General features: G+C 44.6%; 1 protein-coding gene across 2 annotated transcripts in view; it reads right to left on the reverse strand.

Annotated features, from left to right (window-relative positions):
* The window catches only part of ITGA2B (integrin subunit alpha 2b), a 327605-nt gene that overhangs the window by 114036 nt on the left and 194320 nt on the right, over positions 1-19249 (reverse strand). For both annotated transcript variants that reach the window (XM_069237913.1, XM_069237914.1), the window contains exon 13: positions 17618-17800. In XM_069237913.1, coding sequence (XP_069094014.1) covers positions 17618-17800 — 183 coding nt within the window. The remainder of the gene's footprint in view (positions 1-17617; positions 17801-19249) is intronic.

Consider the following 19249-nt stretch of genomic DNA (forward strand, 5'->3'; position numbering starts at 1 on the left):
GGAAAACAAAAAACTTTAGAAAATTAATTTACAGTTGTCTTTCATGGGTGATGGTGCTATCTGGCAAACTTTTCCTACAATGGCATGTACCACCATTACAGCGATTTCTGTCAATGTAGAGAGTTGTCTGCTGGAACGGCAGACAACTCCAAATTTAGCAGGCAGAGGTCCCTTGGTATGGCGGAGATAATGTCCTCCGGCATCCTGATGGAGCAAACTCTGTCAAACTGAAAATCAGGCCTGTGTCTCTACATTAGAGGGGCCAACATGCAACTGCCAGTCAAAAAACTATACCATTTCAATCTCCATTTTAGAACACTAAATTGGAACATAAGCATTCCACAACTAACTTATTCAGACAGCTGGCACAAAGCACAAAATGTTTCACATTCCGCTAACACTATATTAACAAAATAAAAACACAATAATTAGTTGCATACACATATTTAACCCCTTCGCTGCCAGGCCTTTCCCCCCCTCAGTTGCCAGGCCTTTTTTTGGCTATTTGGGGCAGTTCCCGCTTAGGCCCTCATAACTTTTTGTGCACATCAGCTACCCACCCCCAATTTGTGTCCTTTTTTCCCCAACATCCTAGGGATTCTAGAGGTACCCAGAGTTTGTGGGTTCCCCTGAAGGAGAACAAGAAATTAGCCAAAATACAGCTAAAATTTAGTTTAAAAAAAAAATGGGAAAAAAGGGCTGCAGAAAAAGGCAGAACAAGGGGTTTGCGATGCTAAAATCACCATCTTCCCAGCTTTCTGGAACAGGCAGATCTGAATCAGAAAACTACATTTTCATCACAATTTTGGCATTTTACTGGGACATACCCCATTTTGTTTTATGTTTTGTTCTTTTAGCCTCCTTCCAGTTAGTGACAGAATGGGTGTGAAACCAATGCTGGATCACAGACAGCTAAACATTTCTAAAAGGTAGACACAATTCTGAATTCAGCAAGGGGTCATTTGTGTAGATCCTACAGGGTTTCCCTACAGAAAATAACAGCTGAAATAAAATAAATAAGAAATTGAGGTAAAAAAAGCATTTTTTCTCCACGTTTTACTCTAACTTTTTCCTGCGATGTCAGATTTTCAAAAGCAATATACAGTTATATCTGCTGAACTCTTCTGGTTGCGGGGATATATAAGGCTTGTAGGCTCATCAAGAACCCTAGGTACCCAGAGCCAATAAAGGAGCTGCACCTTGCAATGGATTTTCATTGTATACCGGGTATTCATTTGGTGAAATATAAAGAGTGAAAAATAGGTATCAAGGAAACCTTTGTATTTCCAAAATGGGCACAAAATAAGGTGTTGAGAAGCAGTGGTTATTTGCACACCTCTGAATTCTGGGGTCCCCATACTAGCATGTGAATAAAGGGTATTTCTCAAATAGACGTCTTTTTTACACACTGTCTTACATTTGGAAGGAAAAAATGTAGAGAAAGACAAGGGGCAATAACACTTGTTCTGCTTTCCCCCAAGTTCTCCCGATAAAAATTATACTGCACTTTTGTGGGAAGGCCTAATGCCCGCGACAGGAAACGCAACATGGACACATCACATTTTTACATTGAAATCTGACATGTTTTTTGGAAAATGCCTAGCTGTGGATTTTGGCCTCTAGCTCAGCTGGCACCTAGGAAAACCTAGCAAACCTGGACATTTCTGAAAACTAGACAAATAGGGGAACCCAGGATGGGGTAACTTGTGGTGCTCTCACTAGGTTCTGTTACCCAGAATCCTTAGCAAACCTCAAAATGTGTTAAAAAAACACTTTTTCCTCACATTTCAGTGCTGCAAAGTTCTGGAATCTGAGGGGAGGCACAAACTTCTGTCTACCCAGGTTCTCCCCCAGTCTCCTGATAAAAATGGCACCTCACTTGTGTGGGTAGGCCTAGTGCCTGCGACACGAAATGCCCCAAAACATTATGTGGACACATCAAAATTATCAAATACTAAACTGCCTGTTTTTGAGGGGGCGCACCTGCGTTTTTGTTCCAGGGCTGAACAGCCATCTAGGGAAACCTACCAAACCCAAACATTTCTGAAAACTAGACACCTGAGGGAGTTCAGGGAGATGTGACTTGCGTGGATCCCCCAGTGTTTTCTTACCCAGAATCCTCAGAAAACCTCAAATTTAGCTAAAAAATCTAATTTTCCCTACATTTCTGTGTGGGAGCACCACACCGGCACAAATTTCCTACCACCCAACATTCCCCTCAGTCTCCCGGTAAAAATGATACCTCACTTGTGTAGGTGGGCCAAGTGCCTGTGACTCGTAAGAGCCAAATACATGTTAAAAATGAGGGGGAACCAAAGTAGATCCAAAAGGGCAGTTTGAAAAAAAAACATTTTTCGGCCTACAAGTGAGGCAGAATTCTTATCGGTATAGATGTGACAATGCTGGGTGGTAGGAATTTTGTGGATTCCTACAGGTTCCGGAAGGTTCCATGACAATAATGTGGGGAAAATTGTGATTTCAATCAAAGTTAGAGGTTTACAGGACATTGTGGGTAAGAAAATAGTGCAGGGTGCATGTGGAGCACATCACCCTGGACTCACCCAGATGTTTAGTTTTCAGATGTGTCTAGGTCTCGTAGATTTTTCTAGATGGCAGCGTCTGAAAGTCCAAAAAGTGCAGCTCTCACCATTCCAAGTGGGATGGTTTTGAGCGTTAGACAAGCTCTCATGGCACAAATGTAAAAACAAAACCCGGAAGAATCAAATGTCTTGCTTGCCATGGGATAAGATGTTTTAGTGTGCGGGGGAGTGCTGAAAGACTGTTACCTCCTTCAGTTGGGGGGGCATCACCTTGCATGAAATTGACCTAAAATAAAAATCCCTGGTGTCTAGTGGTTTCTTGGGGCAGATTGGCCTAATAACAATAAACCGATCTGCCCCCGGGGGAGCAGAAAATGCCTTAAAAAAAAGTCCCCTAAGGGAGCGACCCTTGCCAAAGTCAGCGCGCGATCGTGTGCTGATGTCTTCAGACGTCACTGGGGGGGAGGTCAAGGGGGCAGGTGTGAAAAGGGAAGTGATTCCGCTTCCATCCCTGCCCATGGGAGGGGGGTTCCAGGCCCTCGGAGGGGGAGCGCTAGCGCTTCTCCCGAGGGCCCATACCAGGATGTAACGGTTACGTCCTCGGCACCCGAGCGGTGAAGCCGAGGACGTAACCGTCACATCCTTTGCAGCCAAAGGGTTAAAGAAAGCATTTACAATAATAATTACAATGGTCATGTAGTGCATTATCAGTATACATGCTATGTAGCTTCTTAATTATTTTTACACCAACTATAAATCCACCATCCTCACTCCACATATTTACAGGTTGTTTTGTCCATTACGTGTACAGGAACGTACACTACTTTTATAACATCCACAATTTCAAATCAGACATCTCTACTAAACACCTTCCAATTCTCATCAAACGCAATAGACAAAAGAATCTAAACGAACTGTTTTTGGCTGTCTGCCCCAACTTTACTCTGACCCAGTCAGAAACCTTTAAAGGATTTCTGTATAAATGATCTCTTGCCTCTAAAGTATGATCCACATTTGCTTTGCAAGCATCCAACATTGCTTCAAATTAGAACAAAAGTTTCTTCTCTGAATTAATTTATATGGTCCTGGTCGCCACACTGGGCATTGTACAATACAAACCACACCAAAACCCTAGCTGTATACCTTCAGTACTCACCTTAACACAATGCTAATTGTAGGCTTTCTTTCAACACCATGTTCCAACACTCAACTGATCTATTGCTTTGAGGGTAATAGAGAGGAATTTTCAAATAGAGCACTCCTACTTTGTACAACGTCTTCCTTTCCACAGATTCTAGTTGCACAACATTGTTGGTGACTATCTCTGCTGGAACTCTTTCACTAATAAATAGTTCTTCCAAAGGATACCTCTTTGGGGGAGAATGGTGAACGCTACATCCATCAGGACTGCAGGCACCAGCCTGCTCTGGGGCAGCCCGTCCACCACGCCATGTCAAGAAAGTGTAAGGTACCTTTGGATTTGCGTAATGTATACCAAGATATGGTTGAACCATAAAACGGACTGGTGGTAGTATTGGATCTCTAGGTGCAGTCAATGAACGTTGCAAAGATCAATGGTGGCCATGATAAGCCTAAGGTAAATGGAGCAAACAACAATTAATGTCTAATAAGTAATAAACTACAAAAAATATATAATGTTGACTGGAGTAAGAATGTCTCCATGTGATAGGCATCCGGGGAAAGCCCAATGAGATGCCATTGAAAATGCCAAAGCGAAAAAAGGAAGAATAAAAAGTAATGCTATACATCCAAGCTCGGCAAAAATGTGTATCTGAGCCAGAGCCTGCCCAACTATAGCCCCTTGAAAGCAGCGGAGTCTGTAGAGGTCCCGTATTGGCCTCAGTGGTAATGTTACCATGTGTGAGGCATACGGGAAGCCGATTGAAATGCCATAAACCACGTATAGGCGAAATAAGTAAAATTAAACGCGTATTGCTACAAATCAAGGCTCGGCATGGAAATGTTACTGAGCCAGAGCCTGCCCGACTTGAGCCACTTGCAAGAAGCGGCGTCCGTATATATCTTAGTGTCGGTAAAACAACCTAATGGTGTACAAGCATTAACCAGCAGTGGAAGAGAAGTCAAGTAAAAAATAGAGGAAGAGAAGTCAAGTAAACAATATATAAATACAGCGGGTAACAGCAATTAATTGTAAAAAAACGGCATTCTGTAATATTAGAAGATCGGCTTAGGAAACGAGTAAAGGCGCCCAAACCACTAAGGGGGTCATTCCGACCCTGGCGGTCCATGACCGCCAGGGCGGAGGGCAGCGGAAGCACCGCCAACAGGCTGGCGGTGCTTCCTGGGCTATTCTGACCGCGGCGGTAAAGCCGCGGTCAGAAAAGGGGAACCGGCGGTTTCCCGCCGGTTTTCCCCTGGCCCAGGGAATCCTCCATGGCGGCGCTGCTTGCAGCGCCGCCACGGGGATTCCAACCCCCTTCCCGCCAGCCTGTTTCTGGCGGTCTTCACCGCCAGAACCAGGATGGCGGGAACGGGTGTCGTGGGGCCCCTGGGGGCCCCTGCACTGCCCATGCCACTGGCATGGGCAGTGCAGGGGCCCCCTCACAGGGCCCCATACAGATTTTCACTGTCTGCTTAGCAGACAGTGAAAATCGCGATGGGTGCCACTGCACCCGTCGCACCCCTGCAACTCCGCCGGCTCCATTCGGAGCCGGCTTCCTCGTTGCAGGGGCTTTCCCGCTGGGCCGGCGGGCGGCCTTTTGTCAGTCGCCCGCCGGCCCAGCGGGTAAGTTGGAATGGCCGCCGCGGTCTTTTGACCGCGGGGCGGTCATTCGGCGGTAACCGCATGGCGGGCGGCGACTTCCGCCCGCCGCGGTCAGAATGACCGCCTAAGTCCTTAGACGTAGAAAGACGTCCCAGTTCCCCGTATGGGTGAGCCGGTAGTCGCAGAAACCAGCATACATTGTCGTTTCTTACCTCAAGTGTTGTTGAAATACACCCGTGCTGGTCGCGTCGGGCTAAAGCAGTGTGTATGTCCGCGAGTGTGTCCGGATCTATTTAAAGGCTGTGCTTGGTTAGACAGGCTAGGTGGAAATGGAGAAGGGACTCCATGTGTAAGGTCAGGAGATTGGAAAGCCCGAAAGTGGCGGCCATTTTAAAACAGAGTATGCTTACATAGAGAGTAATGATACAAGCAAATCGTATGGTGGCCCAAGAGAGGTGTAAAAGTCAAATGTAAAAGTAATGAGAATAAATACAGAGCATCACAGATGTACTATTGGAGATCCAACAATGAATTGTTAACAAAAATGCAAAAGTAACAGTGGAAATCAAAAGGTAAAACAAGAGTAAACACATTTCCAACAAGGCACAGTCTCCTGGCAAAAATGGAAGTGTGCAACGAAACACATAGTATGTCAATTCGTTTTCTTGAAGTAGAATAAAACAGTTGTAACCAGTCAGAAACTCATCCAGACAGATACCTTAGTGTCAAGAGTGTAATGGGATGAGTATTGTAAAAAAGGGGTATTAAAGAAAGGTATATAGATCTTTGTCCACATTAATGCCTTCCTCCACTGCTCTGAGTCTAATGATCCAGCTGCTTTCTAATTGTCTGAGCAGTAACGTTTTGTTACCACCTCTGGGTGGTGTGTTAACTGAATCAATACCATGTATGCTAATGCCCAGTATTTCTCGTCGCCCATGTTTGGCATTGTAGTGGACCGCAAAGGGATAGTTGACATTATTATTGCGGATGGCCCTGATGTGTTTTTATAATCTCTCCTTAAGTGGTCGGATGGTACTACCCACATAGATGAGATTACAAGTACAGATTATACAGTAAACAACAAATTTGGTATTACAATTGATGAATTTGTTAATCTTGTACGTAACTGGTGTACTGTATTGAAATTCAGTAAACTTATCTTTGATGAAACAGCACATATTGCAGTGACCACATTTGTAGGATCCATGTGGTGCTGTCGGTATCCAAGTCTCTATTTGCTTAGATGGAAGAAAACTGTGGCACAAGTGATTTCGTAGGGCAGGTCCCCTGCTGTAAGTGATGTTAGGTTTAAGTGGGAGACTGGTTTTGGGAAAACCATCTGCTAAGAGAAAGGGCCAGTGTTTGTGAAAAATCTTGTATATGTTGGAACTGAGTGCATTAAAGGGGGTAATGAAAGATGGAGGTCTGGGTGAGTCACTCTTTTTAGTAGATGTCACCAGAAGATCTGACCTTTTAACATGATTGATTCTATTACTAGCTCGTGCTAGAGTGTTAGGTGAATAGCCCCTCCGTAGGAATCGTGTGTTCATTCCTTTTGATTCCTCATGGAAGACAGTATCTTCACTGCAGTTTCTCCTGATTCTGGTGAGCTCTCCATATGGTATGGCCTTGATTTGAGAGGCCAGGTGTAAGCTGCTTGCATGTAGGATGGCATTACATGCTGTGGGTTTTCTGTATAGTTTAGAGCAGATTTTGTCGCCTTTAGTATAAAGTGTAAGGTCTAAGAAATTGACATGTGACGTACTGTGTTCCCCAGTAAAAGTGATGTTGAATGAGTTGGTATTCAGATGATGTAAAAAGAGTTCGAATGTATCCAAACTCCCAGACCAAAAAAGGAGGACGTCATCAATGTATCTGCCCCAGTACAGTATGTGTTGGGATAAGTCCGGTGGGCACTCTCTCCATACATGTAACCATTAAAAAAAAAACATGTACAGATTTGCAAAAGAGGGAGAAAATTTGGCCCCCATTGCCACACCCTGGATCTGTTTAAACCATGTACCTTCATGGACAAGAAAATTGTTGTCCAAAACCAATTCTATCAATTCTAGGAGCATGTTAGAGTGTTCCAGGAATGAAACATCACGTGTGTCTAAAAAATGCTGAATAGCAAGAAGGCCGTTATCTTTTGGTATACATGTGTAAAGTGAGGTTACGTCTAAAGTCGCTAGGATATGTCCATCAGTCCATTCAAAATCATTAAGTTTGCTGAGCAGATCCTTCGTATCTCTGATATACGAGGGAAGGTTTCTGACCAGAGGTTGTAAAAACAGGTCAATGTATTCAGAGATTCTCTTTGTCGGTGAGCCAATTCCTGAGATGATGGGTCTCCCAGGCGGGAAGTGACCTGGTTTGTGTACTTTGGGTAAAAGTATATGCATGGGGAGGTACGGGTGGGGTTGTACATGTATTTAAGTTCCAAATCAGTTATGGGACATTTATCTCTCCATATAGATAGTTTATGGATTATGTGTTCATTGGCTTTGGTCAGTGGGTTGTATGACAAGGTAGAGTATGCGGTGGCATCGTTCAATTGCCGGTCAATCTCCTTGATGTAATCAGATCTGTTCATGATGACAATATTCCCCCCTTTGTCTGCTTCCTTAATGATTATATCCTTATTCCTAGCAAGGGAGTGTAGGGCTTCTCTCTCAGGGATGGTGATGTTATGTGTGATGTTTTTATGTCCTGAGCAGTATGAATCTTCAAGTTGATAAAAGTCAGCAGTAACCTGCTTATAAAAGATGTCAATGACATTGTCGCTTCCTAGATTGGGAGTGAATTTAGAGGAGGTATTGAGACCACTGTCTAAGTATGCGTTGGGATCAATGTTTAAGTCAGACAGAATTTCTGAGACAGATGGAGATAAATCAGAGAGAGACTCTAGGGAGAGAAGGGTCTGAATGTCTTTCACGTCTTTAATAGTGATGTTACTGTTGGGGCAAGCAACAGATGTAGATGAGTTAGTTTGTGCAGGTCTGTTTTCAAAAAATTTGCAAAGTTTGCATTTGCGAATGAATTTGAAGAGTTTACGTGAAGTTCGGTGAAGTTAGGTAAAGATGATGGCACGAAACCCAAACCTTTGCTCAAGATATTTATTTGTTGCACGTTCAATTCAATGTTTGTTAAGTTGACAATAGAAATCTCATCACTGGTACTTACTTGTACTTGCTTGTACACCATTAGTTTGTTTTATCGACACTAAGATATATACGGACGCCGCTTCTTACAAGTGGCTCAAGTCGGGCAGGCTCTGGCTCAGTAACATTTCCATGCCGAGCCTTGATTTGTAGCAATACGCGTTTAATTTTACTTATTTCGCCTATACGTGGTTTATGGCATTTCAATCGGCTGCCCGTATGCCTCACACATGGTAACATTACCGCCGAGGCCAATATGGGACCTCTACAGACTCCGCTGCTTTCAAGGGGCTATAGTTGGGCAGACTCTGGCTCAGATACACATTTTTGCCGAGCTTGGATGTATAGCATTACTTTTTATTCTTCCTTTTTTCGCTTTGACATTTTCAATGGCATCTCATTGGGCTTTCCCCGGATGCCTATCACATGGAGACATTCTTACTCTAGTCAACATTATATATTTTTTGTTGTTTATTACTTATTAGACATTAATTGTTGTTTGCTCCATTTACCTTAGGCTTATCATGGCCACCATTGATCTTTGTAACGTTCATTGACTGCACCTAGAGATCCAATACTACCACCAGTCCGTTTTATGGTTCAACCATATCTTGGTATACATTACACAAATCCAAAGGTACCTTACACTTTCTTGATATTCACGTTTTAAGTAACTTTCACTCATAGTTCAGCGCAATTCGCACTTTTATTTCTTCTCTAGATTAAGATGCACCTGTACGTTTTCCCTTTACCTCCCCATATGTTCCTACTTTTGGGTTGACTTGGCTGTCCTCCTTGCTAAACCTGATCTGATTAGCTGGTTATGGGACCTTTATGGGCACTCTAATGTTTGGTTCTTTCTTTATATCTAATTCACGCATCCCTCCATATGATTTATGTGAATATATTATACACTTGTGCACATATTCTCTGGTTCTCTTTTACCACCTTTTCACAAAGGATTAAGATATCTGATTATTCCTTGTACGATGTCCACTTGATCGATTTGTATATATTGTCCATCTATGTTTTCACAGCCTTGACAAAGTCTTGAAGACAAAACACGTGTTGGCTGTTTTGCTGTACGGACTTTTTTATGGTCATCTGATTGTAACCTTGACCATTCATTATCATCTGGCTGCTCTGGATACATGGACTTACTGTACAACGTTCTCTTTGTGATTGTGACTCTGATTACCCATTTGCATCTATAATAAATTCATCTGCACCATCTTTCCTGATCGGACATCTACTCAATTCCTGAACATTATCTGGATCTACGATACAGGTGTGCCCTGGCCACTCTGTTCTCACCAGTCTGCTCTGGGGCAGCCTGCCTACCCTGTCTTGCATCAAATGCCTGTAGGCGGGTGGGGGCATTTATGATTGCGGCACTCCCTCTGTGTGGGTAGAACAGTGATCGCTACATCCATCAGGAATGCAGGCACCAGCCTGCTCCGGGACAGCCTGCCCACCTCACCTTGCATCAGGTGCCTGGAAGTGCCTGGGGGCATTTAAGGATCACAGCGCTCCCACTGTGCAGGGAGAATGGTGAACGCTACATCTGTCAGGACTGAAGGCACCAGTCTGCTCTGGGGCAGCCCACTCACCATGCCTTGCATCACGTCCTGGAGGCACTTGAGGGCATTTAAGGATTGCAGCGCTCCTGCTGCATAGGATGCACATGAGGTGCACCCAGGCAAGTGGCTGGGTGAAGACCAGGCCAAGAGCAGGCCTGTCTTCACATGTCCGTGGTCAGAAAAGGCTGGGCTGGGTCCTTTTTCTTGGTTTTCCACTTTACATGTATTTTACTGTGTGCGGGGAAGAAGCTTCAGCTGGTGAGTGGTTACCTGGCTTTATTGGTGTTTGCTGTCACTATGGGAAAAAGGAAGGCTGTAGGTTTAACCGCGCCCCTGGCTGCTGATACAGTGGCATGCCCAAAAAATACCATAGATACTATGTTCGAGAGAGCAGTAGCGATAATCTCAACAGAGAATGTGCTAGCAGAAAGGAGATTTGCATTGGGCAATGATGTGAGACCTGTTCCTGTAGCAGAGGAGTGTGCCAATTTCCTAGCTAGCTTTGCGACCCCCCAACTTTTTCTGGCTGCAATAAGGGGGCTGGTGCTTCGCAATCATCATGTGTATCAACCTGTGTGCCTGGGAGTATAAATCAAAACTGTGGACATTGCATCTGAGTTGGATTTACTTAGTACTTCTTCATTGTAGTTATCTGCCCAAGCTCAGTCTGGCCCAGCCACAAAAAGGACAAATGTGAAGAAAATCGGTCTATCCAGTGATAGCAACAAAGCAATTAGCCAATAGACTATTCCTCAGTCAAATTTTAAGTCACTGTGGACATGGGCATGACCCGCAGGGATGGCTACACTGCAGCTCCAACCGGCTTTATGCCAGGATGCTCCCTTGAGGGTGTAGGAAGTTGGCTCTGTATATACTATTTCAAAGTAAGAAATAGTGTGCACAGAGTCCAAGGGTTCCCCTTAGAGGTAAGATAGTGGCAAACGTAGATAATTCTAATGCTCTATTTTGTGGTAGTGTGGTCGAGCAGTAGGCTTATCAGAGGGTAGTGCTAAGCATTTGTTGTACATACACAGGCAATAAATGAGGAACACACACTCAAAGACTTACTCCAGGCCAATAGGTTTTTATATTGAAAAATATGTTTTTTTAGTTTATTTTAAGAACCACAGGTTCAAGATTTACAAGTAATACTTTAAATGTAAGGTTCTTCACTTAGATACTTTAAGAACTTTGAATAAAAGCAATATCATATACAGTCTTTGTAAAAATGTCAATAAGGTATTTTCAAAGTGGACACAGTACACAAATCAGCAGTTTCTGGGGGAGGTAAATAAAGGTTAGTTTTACAGGTAAGTAAAACACTTACAAGTCTCAAAGTTGGGGCCAAGGTAGCCTACTGTTGGGGGTTCAAGGAAACCCCAAAGTTACCACACCAGCAGCTCAGGGCCGGTCAGGTGCAGAAGTCAAAGAGGTGCCCAACACCCAGTTCCAGTCTGCCAGCAGGTAAGTACCCGCGTCCTCGGGGGGCAGACCAGGGGGGTTTTGTAGGGCACCGGGGGGGGCACAAGCAGGCACAGAAAGTACACCCTCAGCGGCACAGGGGCGGCCGGGTGCAGTGTGCAAACAGGCATCGGGTTTTAGATAGGAAGTTATGGAGGGACCCGGGGGTCAGTTCTGCGATGCAGGCAGGCACAGGGGGTGCTCCTCGGGGTAGCCACCACCTGGGCTAGGCAGAGGGTCGCCTGGGGGTCGCTCCTGCCCTGGAGTTCGGTTCCTTCAGGTCCTGGGGGCTGCAGGTGCAGTGTTGGTTCCAGGCGTCGGGTCCCTTGTTAGAGGCAGTCACGGTCAGGGGGAGCCTCTGGATTCTCTCTGCAGGCGTCGCTGTGGGGGGTCAGGGGGGTCGTCTCTGGTTACTCACGGGCTTGCAGTCGCCGGGGAGTCCTCCCTGAGGTGTTTGTTTTCTGCAGGTCGAGCCGGGGCATTGGGTGCAGAGTGGAAAGTCTCACGCTTCTGGCGGGAAAAGTGAAGTCTTTAAAGTTGCTTCTTTGTTGCAAAGAAGTTGCAGGATTTTGAACAGAGCCGCTGTTCACTGGAGTTTCTTGGTCCTTGGGTGCAGGGCAGTCCTCTGAGGCTTCAGAGGTCGCTGGTCCCTGTTGGATGCGTCGCTGTTGCAGTTTTCTTCGAAGTTGGGCGACAGGCCGGGAGGGCTGGGGCCAAAGCAGTTGTCATCTCCGTCTTCTCTGCAGGGCTTCAGGTCAGCAGTCCTTCTTCTTGTTAAGGTTGCAGGAATCTGATTTCCTGGGTTCTGGGGTGCCCCTAAATACTGAATTTAGGGGTGTGTTTAGGTCTGGGGGGCAGTAGCCAATGGCTACTGTCCTGGAGGGTGGCTACACCATCTTTGTGCCTCCTCCCTGAGGGGAGGGGGGCACATCCCTAATCCTATTGGGGGAATCCTCCAAAATCAAGATGGAGGATTTCTAAAGGCAGGGGTCACCTCATCAGCTCAGGGCACCTTAGGGGCTGTCCTGACTGGTGGGTGACTCCTCCTTGTTTTTCTCATTATCTCCCCTGGACGTGCCACCAAAAGTGGGGGCTGTGTCCAGGGGGCGGGCATCTCCACTAGCTGGAGTGTCCTGGGGCATTGTAACACAAAGCCTGAGCCTTTGAGGCTCACTGCTAGGTGTTACAGTTCCTGCAGGGGGGAGGTGTTAAGCACCTCACCCAGAGCAGGCTTTTGTTTCTGTCCTCAGAGAGCACAAAGGCTCTCACCCCAGGGGGTCAGAAACTCGTCTCTCAGCAGCAGACTGGCACAGACCAGTCAGTCCTGCACTGAAGGATTGGGTCAAATACAGGGGACATCTCTAAGATGCCTTCTGTGTGCATTTTTTTAATAAATCCAACACTGGCATCAGTGTGGGTTTATTATTCTGAGAAGTTTGATACCAAACTTCCTAGTATTCAGTGTAGCCATTATGGAGCTGTGGAGTTCGTTTTTGACAAACTCCCAGACCATATACTTAATAACGCCACAACTGTACTTACAATGTCTAAGAATAGACTTAGACACTGTAGGGGCATATTGCTCATGCAGCTATGCCCTCACATGTGGTATAGTGCACCCTGCCTTAGGGCTGTAAGGCCTGCTAGAGGGGTGACTTACCTATGCCACATGTAGCATTTTGTGTGCATGGCATCCTGAGGGGGGTGCCATGTCGACTTTGCCTTTTTCTCCCCACCAACACACAAAATCTGCAATGGCAGTGTGCATGTGTTAGGTGAGGGGTCCCTTAGGGTGGCACAACATATGCCGCAGCCCTTAGGGACCTTCCCTGGTCACAGGGCCCTTGGTACCACTGGTACCTTTTACAAGGGACTTATCTGTGTTCCAGGGGTGTGCCAATTGTAGAAACAATGGTACATTTTAGTTGAAAAAACACTGATGCTGGGGCCTGGTTAGCAGGGTCCCAGCACACTTCACAGTCAAGTCAGCATCAGTGTCAGGCAAAAAGTGGGGGGTAACTGCAACAGGGAGCCATTTCCTTACAGAGGGCCTCTGTAATTTATGATGATATCTTGAACCAGCTTCACCTAGTTCTGGATGAAAAAACAGCCACTGTTACATAGACGTGACCGTATTGAGAGGAGGCTAACAAGTGTTTTTACTGAAGCTCAATCAAGTGCTGATGAGCATGGTTTACAATCTGTTAGTCAAATATTGAGAACTGGTCTAACTCTGATGTAAATTTGGTGAGCAACACCACCACTACAGCCCTGATTAAACAAACAGAGCATTCTCTCATCAGACTTGGCTCAGCTATTCCCCGACAGGCTGAAGCTAACAGCTCTACAGACTCTAGAACCATGAATGCAGTCCCATTATTAAGGGCTACATATTCGTGATCTGTGGCTCCAGTGCATAATAGCACTCCCAATAAGGATATTTTGAACTTACCTCCAGCAGGATGTTGTAGTTATGATGGGAGTCCCACCCTTGAAAGTGAAAGGTCTAACAAAGTGAAACTTGGGAGCAGATTTGCAATAAAATCATGCACTGGTTCAGGTGGAACTATTGTAACTTGAAAACACTTACTGATATTATTATAGCACAGAAGGTTAACTGGGTGGAGCACTTTGAGAAGTTCTGTGAGAGAAATTATATTGTGGTTAATTTCCGAAACCCTCACTTGGTGTGCAGGAATTTGGCCATGGTTTTTATGGTTTAAACCTTTCTATTCTCCCACTTGGGTATTTTTATAAGCCATCTTCTCTGTGCCCCCTAGCGCCCACTTAGGCCTATGACTGTTGCTTGTTTATCTCTGTTTTCCTGTGAGAATAGGTTTGATGCCTTGAATAGTTTGGAGGGTGTGGAGTGACTAGCCATTGAGCCAACTGTTTCTGTCATATTAACTGATGACTATCAGGCACAACCCTTATTAACTAGTGCTTCTCCTACTTCTTACGTTATGCAGTTACCTTGGGATCAACTGTTAAAAATTTTAAGTTGAAACATAGCGGGGCTACACTCCAAATTACATTTTCCTGAATGGTTGTCACAGATTAGGAATCATGACATCATTATGTTTTAAGAGTCTAAGGGATGTGGCCCCTTCTTTTTTTAGACGGCCACCAGTGCTTTCATACTCCCCCAGTTTCCTCTCGGAATGGCCGCGCATCCGGAGGTTTAGTACTCAATGTAATTCATGGTGGCCATGTTTGTTTCCTTGATTCGCCCAACAGTGACTTCCAAGTTATTTTAGTGAAGACTCATATTTATAATTACTTTGTACATTTTTATTACAATGATTTTGTAAATGTTCCCAATCTTAAATTGGCTACAATGTTTGATTATATTGATAATTTAATTGATAGGGAAGTCTTTTCTGGACGGCTTATTTATTTGTGTCTGGCAGGTGATTTTAATACTAAGCTGCCTCTGTTGAGTGACGGCCACCCCAATAATGTCATGCGACCGCCAGGGCACTAGATTTATCTGCCCATCTCGCCATTTGGGAGGTCAATTTTTCTGATATTTATAGAGCACCTGCGAGCGAGGTTGAGTTTTTCATAGATTTTGTGCTAGTAGTTGACTTTAGGGTTAGCATGGATGAAGTGAGTAGTGCAATATGTCAGAGTGCTAATGATAAAGCTCCTGGACTGGATGGTGTCCCCAAATGACCTTTTTAGATATAACACAGACTTTTGGGTGCCATTGTTAACTAATGTTTTTAATAACTTGGCCCATGCGCCTTTCTCCCTTTCTTGGTCTACTTCAGTCATAGTGCAGATATTCAAGAAGGGAATCCGCTCCTCTCCTGGGTCATATAGACCGATCTCCCTGATTGACTCAACTTTCAAAATCTTGGGGAGGGAAATTTACAACAGGCTCAGGGATTGGATCGAAAGTGAGGTGGTACTTTACCTGTGCCAACATGGGTTCTGTAGCAAATTGGGGACCACAGAACAGTGACTAAACCTGAACCTTGTGCTGGGGAAGTATGCCATCACCAACAAAATGCCTTTATATTGCGCATTCCTGGACCTCTCCTTGGCATTTGATTGTGTTAATAGGTCAAAGCTGAGGTGTATGGCTGCTCTTGTGCATTTTCTCACCTATATACATATTGATATGAAGGCAAGAATACGGCTTGGTAACCAAGGTGAGGTTTCAGGGGACGTGTCTGCTGCTCATGGCGTCCAGCAAGGATGTGTACCAGAGCCCTTACTCTTTGTGTTGTATATTATTGGTCTCCATCACTATATGACTGCTATCACGCAGGATGTACCCAAGATTACAGGAGCACTGCTACCTTCCCTTGTACATGCGGATGATGCCATGCCTATGGCGCAAACTCCTCATTCATTGCGACTCCTGGTGAATGGGTTTGTGGATTTTAGGGCCTCTTTGGATTTACACACCAATTTTCCAAAATCTTTTATTATGGTGTGTGGGCCCAGAGGCATTCAGTCCACTGGGCTTTCGAAAGGTTCTGCTAAGTTAGTAAGCACTAATACTTTCTCCTACTTGACGGTTATGTTTTCATCTATTGGGTCCTCAGTCCCCAACATCGTGCATCATAAAGCTAAACTCTCGCCTGCTATAGGCTCTTTGTGCAGCCTACTTCAACCGGGGGTGGTGCGCTGATACCTCTACTTCAAATTTGTAAATCACAGTGCACTTGGATCGCCTTGTATGGGGCAGAAATATGGGGACTATCAGACTGCGAGATCATACAGTGGGAGGAAAATTGGTTTTGTAGATGGGTACTGGCTGCACCTATTTCCTCCTGTAGTTATATTTGCCACAAAGAGCTAGATTTAACATTTTTGGAGGATCTCAGTGTGTGACCAGCTGATATTATTATTGACTCTTTAACCTGTGAGAAAGGTATGCTTATTCTGTGGCTGAAGTATTTTTTGATAAGATTGGTATGTTGAAGGCTTTTCTGGAGCAGGGCCATTGCGCTACCCTTAGTAAGAAGGAGGTCAGTTGTGCATTCTTCCTTAACGCCTGCCAGCAGCGAACCTCTAGGGAGGCCAACCAGACTAGTACCTGGTTGACGTACCTATGATGAGCTCCCTCCTTTGACAGGTTTGACTACTTACAATACGCACATGGGCGCTGGGAGCAATCTTTGCTGTTTTTGTTTTAGGGTAGACACAGTAAAGTTTATTTTGTGTTTCCTTTTAGAGTTTTCGCACCACTTAGGTAATGCTTTCTGTCCGTGTGATGATACGTCATGTCAGACAGCTTTGCACTTTGTCTTTTTTGTAAATTTTAAAACGAATATACAAGGATGTTCTTAATCCTGCTTTTAAAGAAGCGATGTGGCAATATTAGGCAGGACAATGTTAAATTGATGAAAGCTATTTGGTCTTTTTGTATTATTTTAACATGTTTTTATATGTATGCATATATATTTTTAATTATTTAATGAGTTTTTATTTTTTTAAAGACTGTTTGTAAAATGTTTACTTTTATGGTTGCTATTTGCTTCCGAATAAAATTTATGATGATGACGATATCTTTGGACATGAGGATCTTTGTCTCCTCATGTGTTACAAATTTAGCTTCAAGCCAAAGTGAAAAATAATCAACTACGACTAAAGCATAAGTGGCTCCAGCACTCAGGTTCAAACAACCACACAGCATTTCCCTTTCAAATTACGCATATGTTACAATTTGCTATTGCTTGTCCCTCCAAACACAGGAGAACATAGACTTACCAACTTTTCTACACCTGCATCTAGGTAGGGCCACTAAACATCAGCCCTAACCCTCTTTTCATCACACATATGCTGATGTGACCTTCATGTTTCATGTCAGTAATTTTTCTTCTGAAAGCACTCAGATCATGTAGACCCACAAAGCCAATAATGAATTCTATGTCAAAGCAGCCCTGTTCTGAAAGAAACAAGCTTTCAGCAGGCTTCATTAAGGAGCACTTTTGAAGTTCAGGTAAGACATGCGAATAAAGTGTCTCTCGGCCAAAGAATTCCAACAATACCTGCATAACAAATATCCCACATGTCTAGCACTAAAGAGTTTTTTGGTGCCAGTATCCCAAATTTAAGGTGAATGCTGAAGATGAGAAATGAACTATGAAGTTACAAATTGTCACTCCTTACCGGGGTATCCATTGCTGTCTATATCGGAGGCTCCCTTCATTGAGAAGCCAAAGCCAGAGCCAGGTGAAAAAGGGCTCTCCAGAACTTGTGAAGGCTGAGTGTTGATCCCCTCACTCTTCCCGCTGTAGATGTATACTCTGCCACGGCCATCCCTGCCACCAAAGGGGGCTCCCACTGCAATATCTGGGGAGGGAAAATGAGCCTTTACTATAGCAAAGTCATTATGTGGAGTGGGTGGGATGGACCTGAAGGAAAAGAAGAAGGTGGGTGGTAGGGAGCAGGGCATGAAGGGGATAAAAGAAGGAACGGAGGAGAAGAACGCAACACATACATTTCTTTATGGGTAGAGAAGGGTATAGAGGTAGACAAGGACGGGAAGTAGGGGAGGTTTACAGATAGAGAAGAGTTTGATCCAGAGGTAAGATAGAGGAAAATGGGGAAAGAGTGGTGTGAGAGAGAGGAGAATAGGAGAAAGGGAATGGTGGGTAATGGAGGAGGGAAAGGATGATGGGAGCTTGAAGAGGGAAGAAGATAGGAAAATGAAATAAAAGTATGGCAGGATGAAGATAGCGGGATACTGAGGGCAACTGGAGGAGAACCAAGACGGAAAAAATGGTGAAAATAGTGAGAAAGATACGTGGATAAGTAGATGAGGCTGTGATGTGGGAGAATGGTATAGAGAGGATCTCAAGGGGTACAATAAGAATAGAGATAGTAGGTAGAGCAGGGCAAAATGTACACATGGTAAGAATTAGCAGAAATACAAGACAGAAAGAAGCAGAAAAGACCAAGATTAAGATGCAAAGCACACTAGGAGGAGAGTCAGAGGGAAATGTGAGGAAGATAAGAGGTAGAGCTGAATGGAAAAGGTAGAGGACTGCAGGAAACAGAGCAAGGTTAGAGTCATGGGGCAGAGCAAGAAAGAGAAGGAGAGGTCATCTTTTCCACGCACTGTGAGTTTGCAATAACTGACATGCTGTTACAAGCCTCTGGCCAACTACAGTCAGTGTCTCCAATAGGAAGCCTAATAATGTATCCAATTAGAGGAGGAAGGGTGTGGTGGTGTAGTATGTCTGAGCCGAGTCCTGAATGATTGACCATGTCTGCAGGGAGCCGACTGCATGTGTACCTGCAGAGAAGCATCTGAAGAGTGTGTCATGGATGCTTTGGAAGAGTTCATAGGTCTGTCTGAGATTAAGCAAGGTGGCATTTGGGGCAAATTTTTAGTTTAGAGACTCCTAAATGTCAATGACTCCCTCCTGCGGAGAAGGTGTGGGCCTGACCTTCTGAGACCCAAGGGCTGGATGCACTGGTCAAAGACCAGGCCCGAGCCACCAGCATTCAGACTCCCAGTACCTGATGACTTCTTTGCAGGAATTAAGTGAGTGACATGCTTTGGGTCACCACTAATAGCGGTACAGCCCATGTAGTTAAGAAATGTCTGGTATCACCTCAGCACTACACGCTTGGGGTTTGGCCCTATCCAAGATTCTGCCCTCAGTTAGGGACATGTTATTTCTCTTCATGATACTTAAAACAACCCAAACACACTGTCGAAGGAGATATGTGTCACCAATATAGGAAGCATAGACTACAGAGCTACAGATGGAAGCAGAGATGAAGAATATTTGG

This window comes from Pleurodeles waltl, chromosome 6 (genome assembly GCF_031143425.1).
Source record: "Pleurodeles waltl isolate 20211129_DDA chromosome 6, aPleWal1.hap1.20221129, whole genome shotgun sequence".
Lineage (NCBI taxonomy): Eukaryota > Metazoa > Chordata > Amphibia > Caudata > Salamandridae > Pleurodeles > Pleurodeles waltl.